The sequence below is a fragment of the Budorcas taxicolor genome, chromosome 17 (genome assembly GCF_023091745.1).
Source record: "Budorcas taxicolor isolate Tak-1 chromosome 17, Takin1.1, whole genome shotgun sequence".
NCBI classification, from domain to species: Eukaryota; Metazoa; Chordata; class Mammalia; order Artiodactyla; family Bovidae; genus Budorcas; species Budorcas taxicolor.
The window spans coordinates 56,198,145-56,214,904 of record NC_068926.1 but is presented as its reverse complement, the minus strand read 5'-3'; the positions used below and the strand labels follow the sequence as shown (position 1 = coordinate 56,214,904).

Here is a 16,760-nt window from a genome sequence, read left to right as displayed (position 1 = left end):
GAAGGCGCCCAGCCCACGAGAAGCAAGGAGAAGTTTCTAGGCCTGCGTCCGCGGGTTTATTAAGCTCTCGGCTTCACTCAGTGGCTCTGGCTGGGAGCCTGGACGGCTTGGGAGGACAGTGGCGGCTGGCTGATCTCCGGTGAGGCTGTGTGGAGAGGGGTCCTTGAGAATTCTGCTGGAGCAACCGGAGGTCGCCTTCGGTGGCTAGAGTGTCTTTGGGGGCTCGGACCCCAGCCAAGCGTGTGCCTCTGTCCCTGGCAGTGGATGGTTCTGAATCTGAAGAATAAGCTTGGAAGGCCAGCGCACCCACCTCACCTTGCTGTGTGACCTTGGGCAGGTGGCTCCCTCTCTCTGAGCCTCTGTTTCCCCTTCAGCTCAGCAGCCACCATGGCTGACGGTCAGATGCCCTTCCCCTGCCACTACACGAGCCGCCGGCGCCGAGACCCCTTCCGGGACTCGCCCCTGTCCTCCCGCCTGCTGGACGATGGCTTTGGCATGGACCCCTTCCCCGACGACTTGACTGCCTCTTGGCCTGACTGGGCCCTGCCTCGACTCTCCTCCGCCTGGCCGGGGACCCTGAGGTCGGGCATGGTGCCCCGGGGGCCCACTGCCATGACCAGATTTGGGGTGCCTGCTGAGGGCAGGAGCCCCCCACCATTCCCCGGGGAGCCCTGGAAAGTGTGTGTCAACGTGCACAGCTTTAAGCCGGAGGAGCTGATGGTAAAGACCAAGGACGGATACGTGGAGGTGTCTGGTGAGTGGGGGAGGACAAGAAGGAGAGAATGGGAGTGGGGAGGACGCTCCCTTAGAGGGGACGCTATGACAGCATGACACAGGTGACTTCAGGGCTCAGGAATGCAACCCATAAAAGTTATCTTTACAGAAAAGCCCTTCTCTTCCAGCTCCCAGGAGAAGTTTTAACCTTTGGGTGCAGCATCAACCAGCCGACAGGCTGGGAAATGGAAACCACACTACCTGTTTTAACAGAATTTAATGTAAAGAATAATAGATATAGGGGTAAAAAAACAAAGAAGAAACGGGGTTCATGCACCCCAACACCAAGACACAATCCAGAAGGGGGTGTCTGTAACTAGCTCAGATTTCAAGGGAAACACCTTCCCCTTGTCCCACATGAGGAAACTGAGGCATAATCGCGGTTACAAAGCTATGACGCGGTAACCTTGATTGGGCGCTTAATGTCTACCAGGCACCATGCTCAGAGCTTTACCTGTGGCATCTCAGTGAACACAAGCAGAAGAGGCAGGTCTTATCTGTCTCTTTTTACAGATGAGGAAACTGAAGTGCAGAGAGGTTAAGTCGGGGAATTGGGAGGTCAGAAGCGGATTGATATGTTGAGCACCTACTAGGTGCCAAGGGCTACAGCTTTTCTATTCCTGCTCTCAACTCACTCCAGCCCTTAGAAGTGGAGGGGGCTAGTCCCATTTTACTGCTGAGGACGCTGAGGCCCAGGCGGGGACTTGTCCAAAGACACACCGTGAGTCAGCAGCCGGCAGAGTTGGGGCCTGCCCACATCCCATTCTGGAAAAGGGAATGTTTGGGGGAACAGGAAAGAGGAGATGGACACTCAGTCCCTGTGAAGCAGAGCAGTGGGCGAGGGGGGGTGGGGAGCTTTCTGTCTCTTCCGTCCCAATTAACATTCTATTAAAAAGCAGGTTCCTGGCAAGTTCTACCGGCCGGAAAATCAATAAAAGCCATTGCAAACAGGCTGGGCAGAGACAAGCCCCAACAGAGCAGTCTTCAGGGGCGGGGCGGGGGGGGGGGCACAGTTTCAAAGGCTCCCAGACAGAATTATAAACATCAGAGACTCTGGAGGGTGTGGTGGGCTAGGAGGCACACTGGAGCCTTATGCTGGTGGAGGGGGGCAGCCAGGGCTTCCTGAGTTGGCTGCGGAGCCAGACATCTGAAACCACTGCTCTGTGCCTTGTTTCCTTATCTGGAAATTGGGGTTCAAATGGCTGCACCGCCTGAGGACTGTTATCTTAAATGAGAAAACACATGTTAAGTGCATACAAAAAATGATGTGTATAAAGTTGCGTACACAATGCCTAGAACACAAGGGATCGGTACTGTTGCTGTTGTTGATGTTATTAAAATGCTGGGCACAAAGTAAGGCCCCAATTCATATATACATACATAATGAATGCTTGCTAGATGCTCCCTGAGACCTGGGCTCAAATCCCGCCACCACTGTTTATACTTTCTGGGTGGATATGCACAAGAAAGTCTTTTCACTGGTCTGAGCCTCAGTTTACCCATCTAAAGAATGGGGGTAAATAATATCCAACTAGCAATGCTGTAGGGAAGATGAAATATGCACAGTCTATGATAATAAATGCAGAGTGTCTGTAAGATGGAGCTGAAAATGTCTGCCTGGTACTCTACAAACAAGTTGATTATTATCACTGCTCCTCCTGTCTTTGTTTTAATTAGGATTTCAGAGGCTTCCACTCCTGGGTAGAGGGTCTCCCATACCCTGTGGCCCCTCCAGGAGACCTTTGTCCAACCTGGAGGACTTTTTCTCTCATTTTCCTTTCTAGATAGGGTCTGGGAGTTCCAGGCTGCAATCCCAGCTGAGTACCTTACTAATCCAAGAGGCTCCGAGTAGTCACAGAGCCTCAGCTTCCACATCTGTAAAATGGGGTCATTGGGGGCTTAAATAAGACAAAAACAAGACAGTGCCTTTTTAGGTTGAAAATGCTTCACAGCTGTGCACTTAGCAACTTTGACTTGACAGAATGCCAGTGCCCTGAGAGTACATACAAAGATTCTTATAATTGGATTTTAAAAATCAAATTGACATCCTGGACTCCGTTTAAAAAGCAATTTTCAAGGGATGTAGAAAGTCAGACTAGTCTCCCCTCCTACCTCACTTAATGACACACCCATTCTTCCTGAAACTCTTCATGCAGGGCACGGTGCTAAAGGCTGACATGTGTTGGCTCACTGATTCCTCACATGGACTTCTGAGAAAATATACATAGATTTGATATACCCACTTAACAGCTGAGGAAACTGAGGCCCAGACACAGTCACCTGAGATCATCTGCTTCTCCATAACAAGGTCGGAAATTCAAAGCTAAGCCTGCTTAGACAGTTCAGAATCAGGATGACAGGATCTGCTTCTAGAGTGGCCTGGGGCAAATCCTACCACCTCTTGGGCCTCACATGTACCCTTAGTTTTATAAGGAGTTGGACTAGATCAGTATTTGCCAAATGGCATGTTTTAAGATATCACTAGGAGTCTAATAAATGGAAGGAGGGGTTCCAGGATTTTCAAAGGTACCATATGAAGCAAAATTACAAACAGGTCTCCTTACTGCAGGACTTATCAGAGCCTTGAATTCGCTAATAGTTTATGAATCTCTGAAAGGCGGCCCTGTCTTATCAACCACACATGAGTGTCTAGGTCCAGGGAAGTGTTTGGAAATTGCTAGACTAGATGATTTCCATCATGCTTCACACACACCCCTCCCCCACCCCACAGTCACCAGCCAAGAAATGTTCTCTTCATGGGTCACTGGGCCAGGCTCTGATGGAGGAAGGAACTGGAAAGCCCCGAGGCTTTATTCCACCCCTTTTCCTTAATCCCAGGGCCTCTGCCTTCCCTGGAAACAGCACCTCCTTTCTTCAGCTGGGCCAATAGCTTTCCCTGAAGTGCTGATGCCGCTCCTTGGCACCTACATTTCTCAGTGGCTGTGAGGGGCTTCCCCTGGCTTCCCCTGGCTTCTAGATGAGTTCTTTTTTATTTTTTAAAGACTCATAATAATTGCTTTTTTTTCCTATTTACAAAAAAAATGTTCTATGGTAGAAAATGTAGATAGGAAAGCAAAATTAAAAAGTTAAAAATCAGTCATAATCCTTAAGCTGCCCCAATAAATAGATATTAAAATAACATGCAAATTAAGCTTCAACTGGTGCCTCTTAGCAGCACTCTCTAACTCCCTCCCCCAGCCCTGCTTCTTGCAGCTGCCTTTGCTCAAAGATTCTCTCCCCAACCGCACACTCTATTTGCAGAGCATAGACAGAGAGATTTTGTTTCTGAGGACCAGTTCTTTCCTCAAATATCAAAATAAGCCAGAAGCATCCCCCTTTTACAACTGCTGAAGCAATTCTGTGACTCACTCTCACTAGCTCCTCACAGTACCCAATAATTAGAAAGTTGTCACCACCACTGGAGAAAAGAAGAAACTGAGGTTCAGAGAAGCGGAGCAAAGTGCTAGGAGATGTCAGAGCAGACTCAAACCCCGACCTACACCCCTGCCTTGGAGTCTTTGCTCCAGCACTTCCAAGCTGTGTGACCTTGGGCACATCACTTAACCTCTCTGAACTTCCATTTCCCCATCCACAAAACGGTAATGCTTCCTAAGGTTTTTGTGAAAGATTAAGAGTTGATATCAGTAAAGTGCTTAGAACAGTGGTAGACACCAAGAAAGCGCAATATAAAGAGTTTGCTATTATTATTCTTACCATCATCATCATTGTTTATTACTGCCAGGATATCAAGTGTGCAAAAGGGCTGAGTCAGAGGCACTGGCCTGTCCCCAGGGGAAGCAGGTCTCTGGAGGCCCAGGCTTTGGGGAGTGGACCAGGGGACAGACCGTATTCCTTTGGCCCCGGGCCTGTATCAGAACTGGGCAGCTGGTGGTCACGGACTTGGCAGGTCAGAATAAACTCTGCAAGCTCCAAGCAGCAGCACATTGGCAGAAGAGTATGTTCTGGTTAGGCAGACGCTCATGTTTAAAAACGAATTCCTATAAATGTTGCCCTTTCTGCCCAGCTAGTGGGAGACTACATTGATGCAGCCTTTCCTGAGAGAAATTTAGCGACATACAGAGCAAGCCTTCAAAATTCTAGAACATGGAATTTATCCTAGGAAATCATCAGGCTGGGTGTGACAATCTAGCTATAAGAATGTTCAGCACAGTGAGGTTCTTTCCAACGTCAAAAACCCTCTCAATACCCCAAAGCCAAGGATCGGCTGAATGAATTTATATTTCCCTGCAGCCATTAAAAGTCATGTTCTCGACAAATATATACCTATTGCTGATTCATGCTGATGTTTGGCAGAAACCAACACAATTCTGTAAATCATTTATCCTTCAATTAAAAAATAAATTAATTTTTTAAAAAGTCATGTTGTTGACAAATAGTTGCTGTAATATGGAAAAATGATTATAATGGGTCAGCAAGAGAAAAAAACAAGTTCCGGACATAACATACAATATGATTTTTGATAAAATAGATGATATACATCTATATTATATAACATGTATGCATTTCACAGTAACAGAAAAATCTGGAACGTATACAAAAATGTAGTTTTCTTGGGGTGATGCAATTATGGAGGGTTTTGATTGTCTTTCTACATTTTCAAACATACACATGCGTTATAATAGAAAAAGTTATTAATAAAGGAATAATGAATAATAAAAAGGTAATGAATAATGTAATCACCTATAAATTATCAGCTTAAAATCTTGACTGCAGTAAGACATTGTATTACACAAGGTTATTTACAGTCTAGATTCCAAAGCCCCTCAGAAGGGTGTCCCTGGGTAAATGAGCATTCTTGGCCCTGCAGTGTGGCCCCACAAATGAGGAGTGAATAATAATAGGAGCCTAATGACTCTGCTGGGCTCTAATCCGCATTGTTTAAAAAGAAATTAGAGACACTCTCTCCCTTAAAAACAGAACAAAAAGCAAAGACCGAAGAGTGGGGAGGGGCCAAAGGGTTCAGAATTTGTTACATAAATTGCAATATGACAGCCAGCCCTCTTGTAATTTCATATTTTTCCTTCCTAAGGGAAGAGAAAAAGCCCCTGTCTGCCGGCCAGGAGGAAGAGGGGCAGGGGGAATTTCACATACATGTTGCTTCCTGTGTCATTTCTCAGGGAAACACCCTTTGGGTGTTTTCTGTTTTGTTTTTGGAGATGGATGCATTATTTCCAGGCAATTCTTTCAGGACTAGGTACAGATAATGGGGCTCAAAGAACTAACTGGAAGCTGGAACAGGCAGAGGGGCAGCAGACCTCAGTCCTCGGCTTAGTTTCCAAGAGTTGGTTCTGAGTCTGGGCTGCCACACCATCGCTGGGTGAGCTTGGGCCCATCCCCGGGCCTGAGTTTTCACGTCGGTAACTGCGGGAGAAAGAAGCCCGTTCTCAGAGCTGGGAAAGGGCTCTGTGCATTATAAAGCCCAGGGGGCTGGCAAACTAGCCTGACTTGTATCCTCTCGCTCACTCTGGGATGCTGGCCTCGAGGATCTCCTGGCTGGCTAGGGGCAAAGGGTGGGATGTGAGACTTAGAAGGTGCCGTGTAAGGTCTTAGAAGACAGGACGCCAGCCCTGTGATTTCCTGAGTCTTCACTCCTAACCACCTACAAGTCATGGTCCAGGCCTCCTGACCTACCCGCTGTCATACTGCATCTGCACAACAGCCTGGGAGGTGGTTTCAAGAGTGTCCACTTAGCAGAGGAGGGACCAGAGGCTCAGACAACTGGAGCCTCTAGACCAAGCCCCGGGCCACACAGGAGGCCAGGGCAGGATTCCCATCTGAGCCGAATCCTGAATGATGCCCACAGGACGCAGACGCTGACTTGTGACTTTCCTCTCCCTGCCAGGTAAACACGAAGAAAAGCAGCAAGAGGGTGGCATCGTTTCCAAGAACTTCACAAAGAAAATCCAGTAAGTAACCTGGCAGTTGGATTTCAGGGGAGGATTGGAGTGGGGGCAGCATGCCTGGGACCCCTCTTGGGCATCTCTCCGTCAAGAGACCCGCCCCAGGGCAGGGAATTGAACCCTGTGAGAAGTTAAACAAACCTACAGTGGGTTCCCAGAAAGGGGGGTGCCATTTCCTCTTCTCAGTGCCCTGTGAGGTGGGATTAACAATCTCATTTTGTAGATGAAGAATTCAAGAATAGGAGAGGCAAGACGACTTGTCCATGATTCCATGAAAATCGGGGTACTCACCCACCCACGTGACATCATGCCTCCGAATTCCTAATAGAATCTTTCAAGGGTTGCTTGTTGCAAGTCTCCCATGGCCTTCCCTAGGGCACCCGTAAGAATTCGGCTGGAAAGTGTCCTGCTCTCTTCGTGACTCACTACCTAGAAGGGCTCTGAGGCTGAGAGATTGGGAGAAAGGAAGGGCCAGTTTTGCCAAGGGGAGTGAGAAGGGCTGAGACTGGGGGATCATGCAAGTAGCAGGAAGGCCACCACCAGGCTGAGTCAAAGAATCAAAGACAGACGGAGGCCCTGATGGCAATACCTGTAGGGAGAAAAGACTCACAGCGACGTGCCAGCGGCCGGCTGCTTCGCAGACACCTCGTCCCCCTAAATGGCACCCCACCCCTCTGTGCACTTCTGGCTCTAAAGTCTCTTCTAGCCCCATTTCACCTTTGTAGCAAAGGTATGCCGTGGGGAAAAGAGACAGTACCCTCCTTGTATTATGGGGAAACTAAATCTCCCAGAGGTGAAAGGATACACCCAGGGTCCTTACAATGAGCATTCATAACAGCCCCAAACAGACCCTTGAACTCTTGAGTTCACCATGCTCAGTTCTTGAGCAAGGAGTGCCCTTTCCTCATTCATAAAAGGAAGGGATGCTGAGCCTTGTGGAGATACCCACAAAGGAAATGAGATCACAGCTCGTGGTGGGCACACAGCAGGTCCCCGTAAGTGTCGGTTTGTTTTTACTACTGTTGTTATTGAATCTTAACCCCTCCCCTCACCCCAGCAAAGCTGTCCTGTGTCTGGACAGATGGCACAGGCTAAATTCTGAGGCTGCTTTTAGCTTTAAGCTTCCACTGTCCTGTCTCTCCCCCCATGTGCCCATTCCTAACCCACCAGGCGCCTCTGGAGCACTCAAAAGCCTGCAGACACTTCCTGATAAGGCAAACGCCAGATACTTTTTCTCCCTGGCTGGCCTGCCATCACCAAGACCCACACCTTCCCCTAGTACCACAGCCAGATCAGAGATGGGGAGAGAGGGGAGAGATGGGGAGAGACGAGAGAGATGGGAGGGGAGCAAGAAGGCTGATGTTTCTTTTAAGAGACTGAACTAAGGTCTCAGGATGGAGTCACAGGCAGGTCAAAGCTGTGAAAGGGACTGAGCCAGAAAGAAGTCAGCAAATTCATCATCTTTAAAGACAGCCGTTTTCATGGATCTCGCCATCTCTGAGGCCTCTGGGAAAAAAAAACAGCTTGCTGCAAGTTACTTGACCAGATAGAAATGCCTAAAGCTACTGGAAGCAGAGCCACTACTCAAATGGGGCTCGGCAGCTGAGCTGGGCTGTTTTTACAATATTGAGCTAATCATGGCCAGGACCACCCTCCCCCCAGAGGCTCTCCTCGGTCACTTGACCATCCCGATGCTGTTCGCAAACCCTCCAAACCTCCCCGTGTTCCAGCAACCAAAGAGCCCCCAGGACCCTCCTCCATCACCATGGCATGGATCCATCCATTCCAGTTGGTCAATGTCCAGCTGTGCCAGTCATTAAATATTTTGAATCTCGCTTCTGGGTGTAGGGAGTCCTGGCGCCACGACTGAGTGGGTGACTTGGAGCCACGTGCTAAACTGCTCTGGGCTTCTGTTCCACCTTCCCTTAGGATGGGGAGTGAGAGAATGTGTACAGACTCAGTGCTCAGCCCATGGGGACTAATCTACTAGAGACTCAGCAAGACTGGAATCACACAAGAGCAGCTGGGAGTCCTGAGACCTCCTGGCCCTGCCCCGACTCCATCACCAAGCAGCGGGACTAGGGTTTGGGACGGCCCCAGCCCCATCTCAGAGGTCTCATTGCCTCTCCCAGGAAATACCCCAGTCATTAGAGTTTAGAGAAGCTCCTTAAACCCAGCTGAGGCCTTTGGAGATTTCCTCCCAGACACGATGCTCCAGCCGTCTGCCTTGCCCACAGCTAGGGATTCTTCCCAACACACACATCCCCTTGGGAAAGACCCCATTTTGACTGGATGAGGGAGAGACTGGGATTTGCAAGTCAGGTCCAGCGCAGGGCAAAGACTGGAGACGGGGGCTTTTCCACACCTCCCCGGAGTGAGAGACCAGGGAATGCAGAAAGTCATCAACAGAGGATGCCCAGAACCAGAGCAGACTTCAGTGGCTTTGCTGCACAGCTTCCCTGGTATCTGATCTGCCATTTGCAGCCCCCTGTGGTGTGTCAAGCGTCAGGCTAAGAGATGTAGAGGTTTGGGGCTTCCCTGCTGGTGCAGTGGTTAAGACTCTGTGCTTCCAGTGCAAGGGGTGTGGGTTCAATCCCTGATTGGGAAACTAAGATCCCACATGCTACCGCCAGTAAATAAATAAACAAGCATCTAATGCAAGCTCTGAGGACCGTAAAAAAAAAAGTTTCTTAATTGAAAACTCATTCCATAGACAGGACACAAGACAATGGTGCCTTTTTTTTTTTTTTAAGATGTAGAGGTTTAATTTTATGCCATCTTTAAAAGAATCCTATAGAGTAGGTATTGGGGTAATGCTGTGGCAAATAACCCACTTGCCAATTCAGAAGACATAAGAGACACAAGTTCGACCTTTGGGTTAGGAAGATTCCCCTGGAGGAGGGAATGGCAAACCACTCCAATGTTCTTGCCTAGAGAATCCCATGGACAGAGGAGCCTGGCGAGCTATAGTCCATAGGATCACAAAGAGTCGGACATATCTGATGCGACTTGGCACAGCACGCAGAGAGCTGGTATTTTTCAGCTCATCTCGTGGATTAGAAAACTGAGGCTCAGAGGTTGGCAGGCCTCAGTTAAGGCCACATGGCCACAAGAGGAGGTCTGGGATTGCACGCAGGTCTCCCCGTCTTCAAAGCCGTGAACTTCCTACTTGGTCGTGTGCATAAGTGTGTCACGTCGGTCGTGTCCGACTCTTTGCAACCCTGTGGACCATAGCCCACCAGGCTCCTCTGTCCATGGGATGCTTCAGGCAGGAATACTGGAGTGAGTTTCCATGCCCTCCTCCAGGGGATCTTCCCGACCCAGGGATCTATTCCCTGCGTCTCTTATGTCTCCTGCGTTGGCAGCCAGGTTCTTTACCGCTAGCGCCACCTGGGAAGCCCTCCTTCTTGGATGGATAGGAGAGACCAAATGAGTCATTCACAAACCATCTTCATTTATTATTTTGCCTTCTGTGGTTATGTCCCTATACTATTATTTGCTTGTGATTTTTTTTTCTTTTCACTCAACCCACTTTTGATAAGGTTCAGTTCTCATCAGTCAAACATTCACTCACTCAAGAAGGCAATTGTGAAATAAACCCAAAGCAAAACGTGGTTAAATTCTGACTAGACAGTGTTGCCTGCCTGAGGGCCTAAGTCACAGATCTGCTCTTTCTTTGTTAAAAGAGAGACAATATCAAGAAATGGTAGAAGTTGAGGTGTTAAAGCCATGTTAAAGCTCTGTGTTAACAGAGCTGAGACTTTCCCTTAGTTGTAAATGAAAGGATTTAGTTTCTTTAGGTTCAGTCACCATAGATCTTCCCACCGGTTTTGTTGAACCTCGGTCCCTTTTGCAAGAGGACCAAGGAGGGATAGCTCTCCCACCAAGTGGGTTCAACATAGAGGCCACCTGGTAAGAGCCCTTGAATGAGTCTGTTCCCATATTGGGGCCTTAGTGTCCCCATGTGTAATATGGGAACATTGTCCTGGATAGTTGATGTCCTTTTGGCCGCTGACATTTCATGGGTCAGTGATGATACTAAAATAGTGACAGCTATCAAGGTGCCCATTTGTACATCTGATGCCTGCAATGACAGTGTGGTAGCTGATGCCTGTTGAGCGCTTCCTGTGCGCCGGGCACTGTGTTAAGCCCTTTGCTTTCATCATCCTACATAATTCTCACACCACCCTAAAAGATAGGTGCTGTTTTAAACCACCTTTTCCTGTGGTCAGAGAGGTGAGATCACTAACCCAAGATCACAGTCAGGAAGACGTGTGATTTGAACTGCAGTCTGCCTGCCTGTGAAGTCTATGCTTATGGACCATGGCTGCCCTGTCATATGTCCCAGGTGCCCTAGGGGTTGGCATGTAAAGGGTTAAACAGAGTCAGCCCATCCCCCCAGCAGTGGTGGTGGTTTGGTCGCTAAGTCATGTCTGACTCTTGTGACCTTATGCACTATAGCCTGCCAGGCTCCTCTGTCCATGGGATTCTCCAGGCAAGAATACTGGAGTGGGTTGCCGTTAGGGAGGTCCAAACTTTTGGCCTTGTCTCTACTTCAGAAGTTTGGCTTGGCAGTTGCCTAAGTTCCCTTTCTCTCCCACCCTTCCCTAAAGGCTCCTTGTTAATCAGGAATCTCCTTGGTAGATGCAGTTCATGTGGCTACAGGTGGCTGTTTACAGCAAAAAACCTCCCCAACCCCTCCAGGAAGGGTCCTGCCCATGACCAGCATGGGGTCACTTTATTGCCTGGTTCTTTCATCAAGACCCCTGCATTTACAACAGGTGGAGTCAGCCTAGACTGGTGGGAAGATCTGTGGTGATTGAACCTTCTGGCTTTCCCTACCATGGACTTTTTTTTTCAAAAGTCTGATGCCTGGGAGGGGAGGCAGAGGAGTGTCATGATCAGCTACTCTTGAGTTTGGAGACCAGGATTCCAATCCTCTTCCCATGTGCTACTTGCCAGCTGTGTTACCTTGGGCAAATCAGTTTACCTCTCTGATCTCAATCGCCTCATCTATATATTAGGGATAGTAATGGAATGGCCTGGTGGGATTATTATTTTTATAACAATAATGATTACGATTATTAAATTTATTGTTTTGATAATAATAATAATTATTATTATTTTTGATAATAATCCCACCAGGCAATATCAAAAATATTTTCTTTCAAATGAATAAAAGAATGTTTGGCTGTATTAAGAATAATAAATGAATCTTCTATTTTCCCTAGGCTTCCTGCAGAGGTGGATCCTGTGACAGTGTTTGCCTCCCTTTCCCCAGAAGGCCTGCTGATCATCGAAGCTCCCCAGGTTCCCCCTTACTCACCGTTTGGAGAGAGCAGTTTCAACAACGAGCTTCCTCAAGACGGCCAGGAAGTCACTTGTACCTGAGACCCCAGTCTTGGCCCTTCCTTGTTCCCTCCCCAACCCCTGGGCTTCTCTGATTCCAGGATACATTACTATAGCTGAACTCATAGATTTAGTGTGGCTAAAATGTTGGGGGTCGGGGTGGATTGACCAGATTCCCTGGATAGTGTTAGTAGTAGGTTTTTCTGCAAGGTGGCGCAATTGACAGGTTATGCTCCATTGCATTAGGCCAAAATGCTGGGAGTTTTCCTTCTTTACCTTTTCTATCATGATGAAAATGTTGCACATTTTACAGTTGCAAAGCAAATAAAAGGGGACATAACATTTCACTTTGTATCTTATCTTGCAGCTAATGCAAGAGTTGCTTTTCTCTGGGGACCGGGATTCCCATTCTGGGCTCCCAATGTCCATACCTGCCCCTTGGTTTGGTTGATGGAGCCCTCGTAGCTCACCCCACAGTGTTTCTGCAGCCCTGGTTTACAAAGGGTTATAGACAGGTCTTATATCCCTATATGGGATTTATCCAGCAACCACATGAAAACAGACAGTGCTGTGTGCCCTCTACCCAGGCATTTATAGCATGTTCCCAAGCTGGCACTACCCAAGGACTTTAGAAGTCCTTTAGTTTCTTCTCTGGTTAACGTCCCCCCTTTCTTGTGTCTCCTATGTCCAAGTCGGGATTTTTACAGAGGGGGCTGTCTCCAGACAGCTCCGCCAGGAACCAAGCAAAGGCCAAATAGTCTGGCAGGCAGGCTAGTGGTATTGTGTATATGGGTGGGACGTGTGTGTCATTGTTATTTGAATTGTGCTGTTGTTTAGGGAAAATAACAGTAAACAATAATAAAAGGAACTGATGTTATTAGCCTTGTGTGTTGTTTTGATGGGAACTAAATGCTGTACCACTTAGATATGCAACATCAATTAGGGTACTTGTAGTAGCAAGTAATAATGCTCAATGCACTGTGGCTTAAATGACATAAATATCTTAACTTTACAAGAAGTCTAGATATGAGTGATTTCAGAATTACTTTTTCAGCTGTTATGCCACCAAGAACCCAGAGTGTTTCTATCATTTTTCTCTACCATCTCTGATGAGTCTACAAGTTCTATCCTCATGTTTGCAAAAAGGCTGCAGCAGCTCCAAGCATCTCAACCTCATATGGCCATGTACTCCTCCGTCCATGGGATTTTCCAGGCAAGAGTACTGGAGTGGGTTGCCATTGCCTTCTCTGACAGGAAGAGAAGGCAAGGGTAAAAAAGTCTTTTTGTCTGACTTTCTCTTTCATCAGTAAGCTCTTTTCCAGAAGCTCTCTCTCAACAGTCTTTTTTTTTTTTCATTGACCCAAACTGGGTCACATGAGTTTGTTGAAGCCAGTCCTTGGCAGAGAGAAAGGAATGGCCATGATGGGCTTAGATGAATATTGATTTGTCCTTCGAGGCCTGGAACATTGCTGCTTGAAAAAGCAAGGTTCTGTTAGGAAGGAGGAAAGGGGCAGTCAACAATCCACACACTGATGCTGCCAGGAGCCCAGAACCCTGAAAGTATGGTGGTAGGAAGCATGCTACCACAGTGCATCAGTTAGAACTGTTTCTACACTAGGTGCTAGGAAGCCCTACTCCAACTGATGTAAGCAAAAAGGGGCATTTATTTGGGTACAACTGAGAAGTCCAAAATAAATGCTGCCCTCAGGTTTCTAATAATCTTAATAGAACTCAGTTTGTCTCTTGTTCCTACGGTGTTGGCTCCACCCCTAGTCTCCCTGTTGCCCCCCACACCTCCTGCTCCTAGCTGTCATGCTCCTGTGCCCTTTCATGTGACCTCAAGACAGGTGCAAAAAAAAAAAATAGACAGGTGCAATCACTACACCACCACCCCACCTCCCACATTCCAGTCCACAGTGAGAAAAGCCCGTCTTCCTCATCACATCTGCTGAGAGTCATTCTAATTGGACCAGCTTGGGTCACATGACCATCCCTGAGTTAGGCACAGCCCGGAAAATCAGTACTTTGATTGGTGAGGCCTGGGTCACATGCTCCATCCCTGGAACTAATCTCCTTTAAGCCTCCCTGACCCGCAGGAAGTAGATGTTACCTTTACAATGAAGAAGTTGCCTCTAAGTGGACTGGGTAAGTCCCATGGTGATGGTAGAACTCAACTTTTGTCTTTGGAGGAATTAATGAGGAGCTCCTGAGCTGCCTTTTTTTTTTCATCTAAGTGTAGTTGCTTTGGGTATCCCAGGTGGCACTGGTGGTAAAGAACTCGCCTGCTAATGCAGGTGATGTAAGAGACGCAGGTTTAGCCCCTGGGTCAGGAAGATCCCCTGGAGGAGGGCATGGCAACACACTCCAATGTTCTTGCCTGGAGAATCCCATGGACAGAGGAGCTTGATGGACTACTATCCATAGGGTCGCAAAGAGTTGGACGTGACTGAAACGACTTAACATGCATGCATAGTTGATTTATGAGCTGCTTTTCAAGAGTACCTTCAAACTGCCAATGACAGCAGAATCAGTGACTATTTCCTGAGCGTCTACTTATTTTTATCCTTTTCTGGAAGCCAAGCATGTGGCAAACCGTGAGCCATGATTCCTTCCCACAAGCAGCTTGAAGAGCGGCGACACAGGTGTCAGGTAACAGAAAGCCTGCATGCTAAATCACTTCAGTCATGTCCGACTCTTTGAGATCCTATGGACCGTAACCCTCCAGGCTCCTCTGTCCACGGGATCCTCCATGCAAGACTGTTAGAGTGGGTTGCCATGCCCTCCTTCGGGGATCTTCCTGACCCAGGGATCAAACCCTTGTCTCTTACACCTCCTGCACTGACAGGCGGGTTCTTTACCACGAGTGCCACCTGGGAAGCCTGACCCTCACTAAATCCTTCGTGTGCCAGACCCTGTGCGAGGTGCTTTACGTGTGTTAATAGATTTAATTACCATATAACCCTATGGGTATTACCAAACCAAACTTGGGTCCCCTGGCCCACGGTAGTAAAGCCAGTCTACTGACACCAGGTTGTGGAGGACAGTGCGGTGTTTACTGCAGGGCACAGAGCCCAGGCAGCTAGCATTCGAAAGGCCTGACCTCCCTGACGGCTTTCAGGGAGAGGTTTTTGAAGCCAGGGTGAGGGTAAGTGTTGTGGGGTGTGTGAACGGCTCCTGGATGCTCTTCTGATTGGCTGGTGGTGAATTACTTGGGAGTCGACACCATCCGCCTCCTGGTCCCCAGGTGCCCGTGGCGTCTACGTGCTTATTGTCAGCATGTAGTTAGCTTCTTCCACCTGGTCGGGATTTCAACCTCTGCAAAACAGCTCAAAGGATTTGTCTCAGAATATTATCTATAGCCCTTGAGAAGCAACTAAACGTCCTGGACTTTGTTTAATGGCTAAACAATTATTTTGTCCTGCTTGACTGTTTCCCTTTGTTTCTGGCTGTTCTTCCCTGATGAAACTTATTCTTTAGAACTCGGGGAAGGCCTGGGAGGCTAAAGTTTTACTACAAACAAGAGACAGGTGAAGAATGGAGGGGGGGGTGGTAAGGGGGGAGGAGGGTATGTCCTGCGAAGGCCTCTGCTCAGTTACATGAGGTTGGTTCAACTCTTATCTCCATTTTGCAGATGACGAAACTGATGCAAGGAAGGACTAAGTGTACAGCCCCAAATCATACACCTGGGAAGCGACAGGCTGGGGTTGGGGGTGTGAGGCGGTCCTGACTCCACTAGTAATTGTAACCCTATTCTGTCTTTCTCTCAGCAAAGCAAAATCACATAAGTGTGTCTTATGTGAGTCTGTAAAAATTTTGGGAAGAGAAGTGATATTTCAAGTTGAGGCTTTGCAAGGGACTTGGGGTTGGGGAAGATTTCTCAGGGGAGGATTCACTCCATGGTGGTCAGAGTTGAGCAAGCAGGACTAGGGATGGGGAGGTCCCTTGCCGGCACAAGAAAACACATGAGCCAAGGTGAAAGATATGTCCCTTTTACAATCCTTTGATGGTTCCCTATTGTTCAAAGGATTGGGTCCAAGCTTCATTCAAGACTTGCAGAGCCTTATGGGATCTTTCCCCAGGTCCCCTCTCTCCCCCAGCTCCCCTGACTCCCTCCCCTTGCACTGTAGCCTCTCCTAACCTCCCTCTGCTCCTCTAACCAGACAGGCCCTCTCTTGCTCCTAGAACTTTGAATACACTGCTCTCTCGCTCCAGTGCTTATTCCTCCAGCCCCTTCTTTGGCTAAATCTTTAAGATCTCAGCTCAGACTCCCACCAGACTGGCCAGAGCCCCTCATCATTACCCTCATCCCAACCCAGCACATCTTGGAACAGCTGGGAATTTGTGTAGCAGAATAAGTAATAATAACAACCACAAAACCCCAAACTGATCCGAACTGCTCTGCTTTAAAGAATGAGGGGAGAAATCGTCCAAGTAAAGGGGAAGATCCCTACTAATTTGATATTTGTTCAACAAATATTTACTGGGCATGCACCAAGCACAAGGCAGCTGTGCCGGGTATGAGGTTACCCTGTCTTCCCACTTTGAGAACCTGGTGAGATAAAGAGAAAAGTAAAGCTTTCATTTCAGTGGTCATTCATCAGTTTTGGGTCACTGAATGGTGAGACCCTGAGCAGACAGAACGGAGAGCCCACCCACTGGAAATAAATATGTATTGAATGGGTGATTGAATGAATGAATGGTGAGTGTGGGTCTCCC

General features: G+C 48.0%; 1 protein-coding gene across 1 annotated transcript; it reads left to right on the top strand.

Annotated features, from left to right (window-relative positions):
* HSPB8 (heat shock protein family B (small) member 8) lies at window positions 1–12,924 on the top strand. Its single transcript, XM_052654914.1, has 3 exons — window positions 1–754; window positions 6,638–6,701; window positions 11,927–12,924. The coding sequence occupies exons 1-3, from the start codon at window positions 388–390 to the stop codon at window positions 12,084–12,086; spliced, it is 591 nt and encodes a 196-aa protein (XP_052510874.1). The 5' UTR covers window positions 1–387; the 3' UTR covers window positions 12,087–12,924.
* Window positions 12,925–16,760: the final 3,836 nt, after the last annotated feature.

What these genes read in the sequence shown, in the direction of transcription:
- HSPB8 (XM_052654914.1), top strand. Translation starts at nt 388, where the DNA reads ATGGCTGACGGTCAGATGCCCTTCCCCTGCCACTACACGAGCCGCCGG. An exon ending in CGGATACGTGGAGGTGTCTG is followed by an intron (nt 755 to 6,637) that starts GTGAGTGGGGGA and finishes TCTCCCTGCCAG; the next exon opens with GTAAACACGAAGAAAAGCAG. An exon ending in AACTTCACAAAGAAAATCCA is followed by an intron (nt 6,702 to 11,926) that starts GTAAGTAACCTG and finishes TATTTTCCCTAG; the next exon opens with GCTTCCTGCAGAGGTGGATC.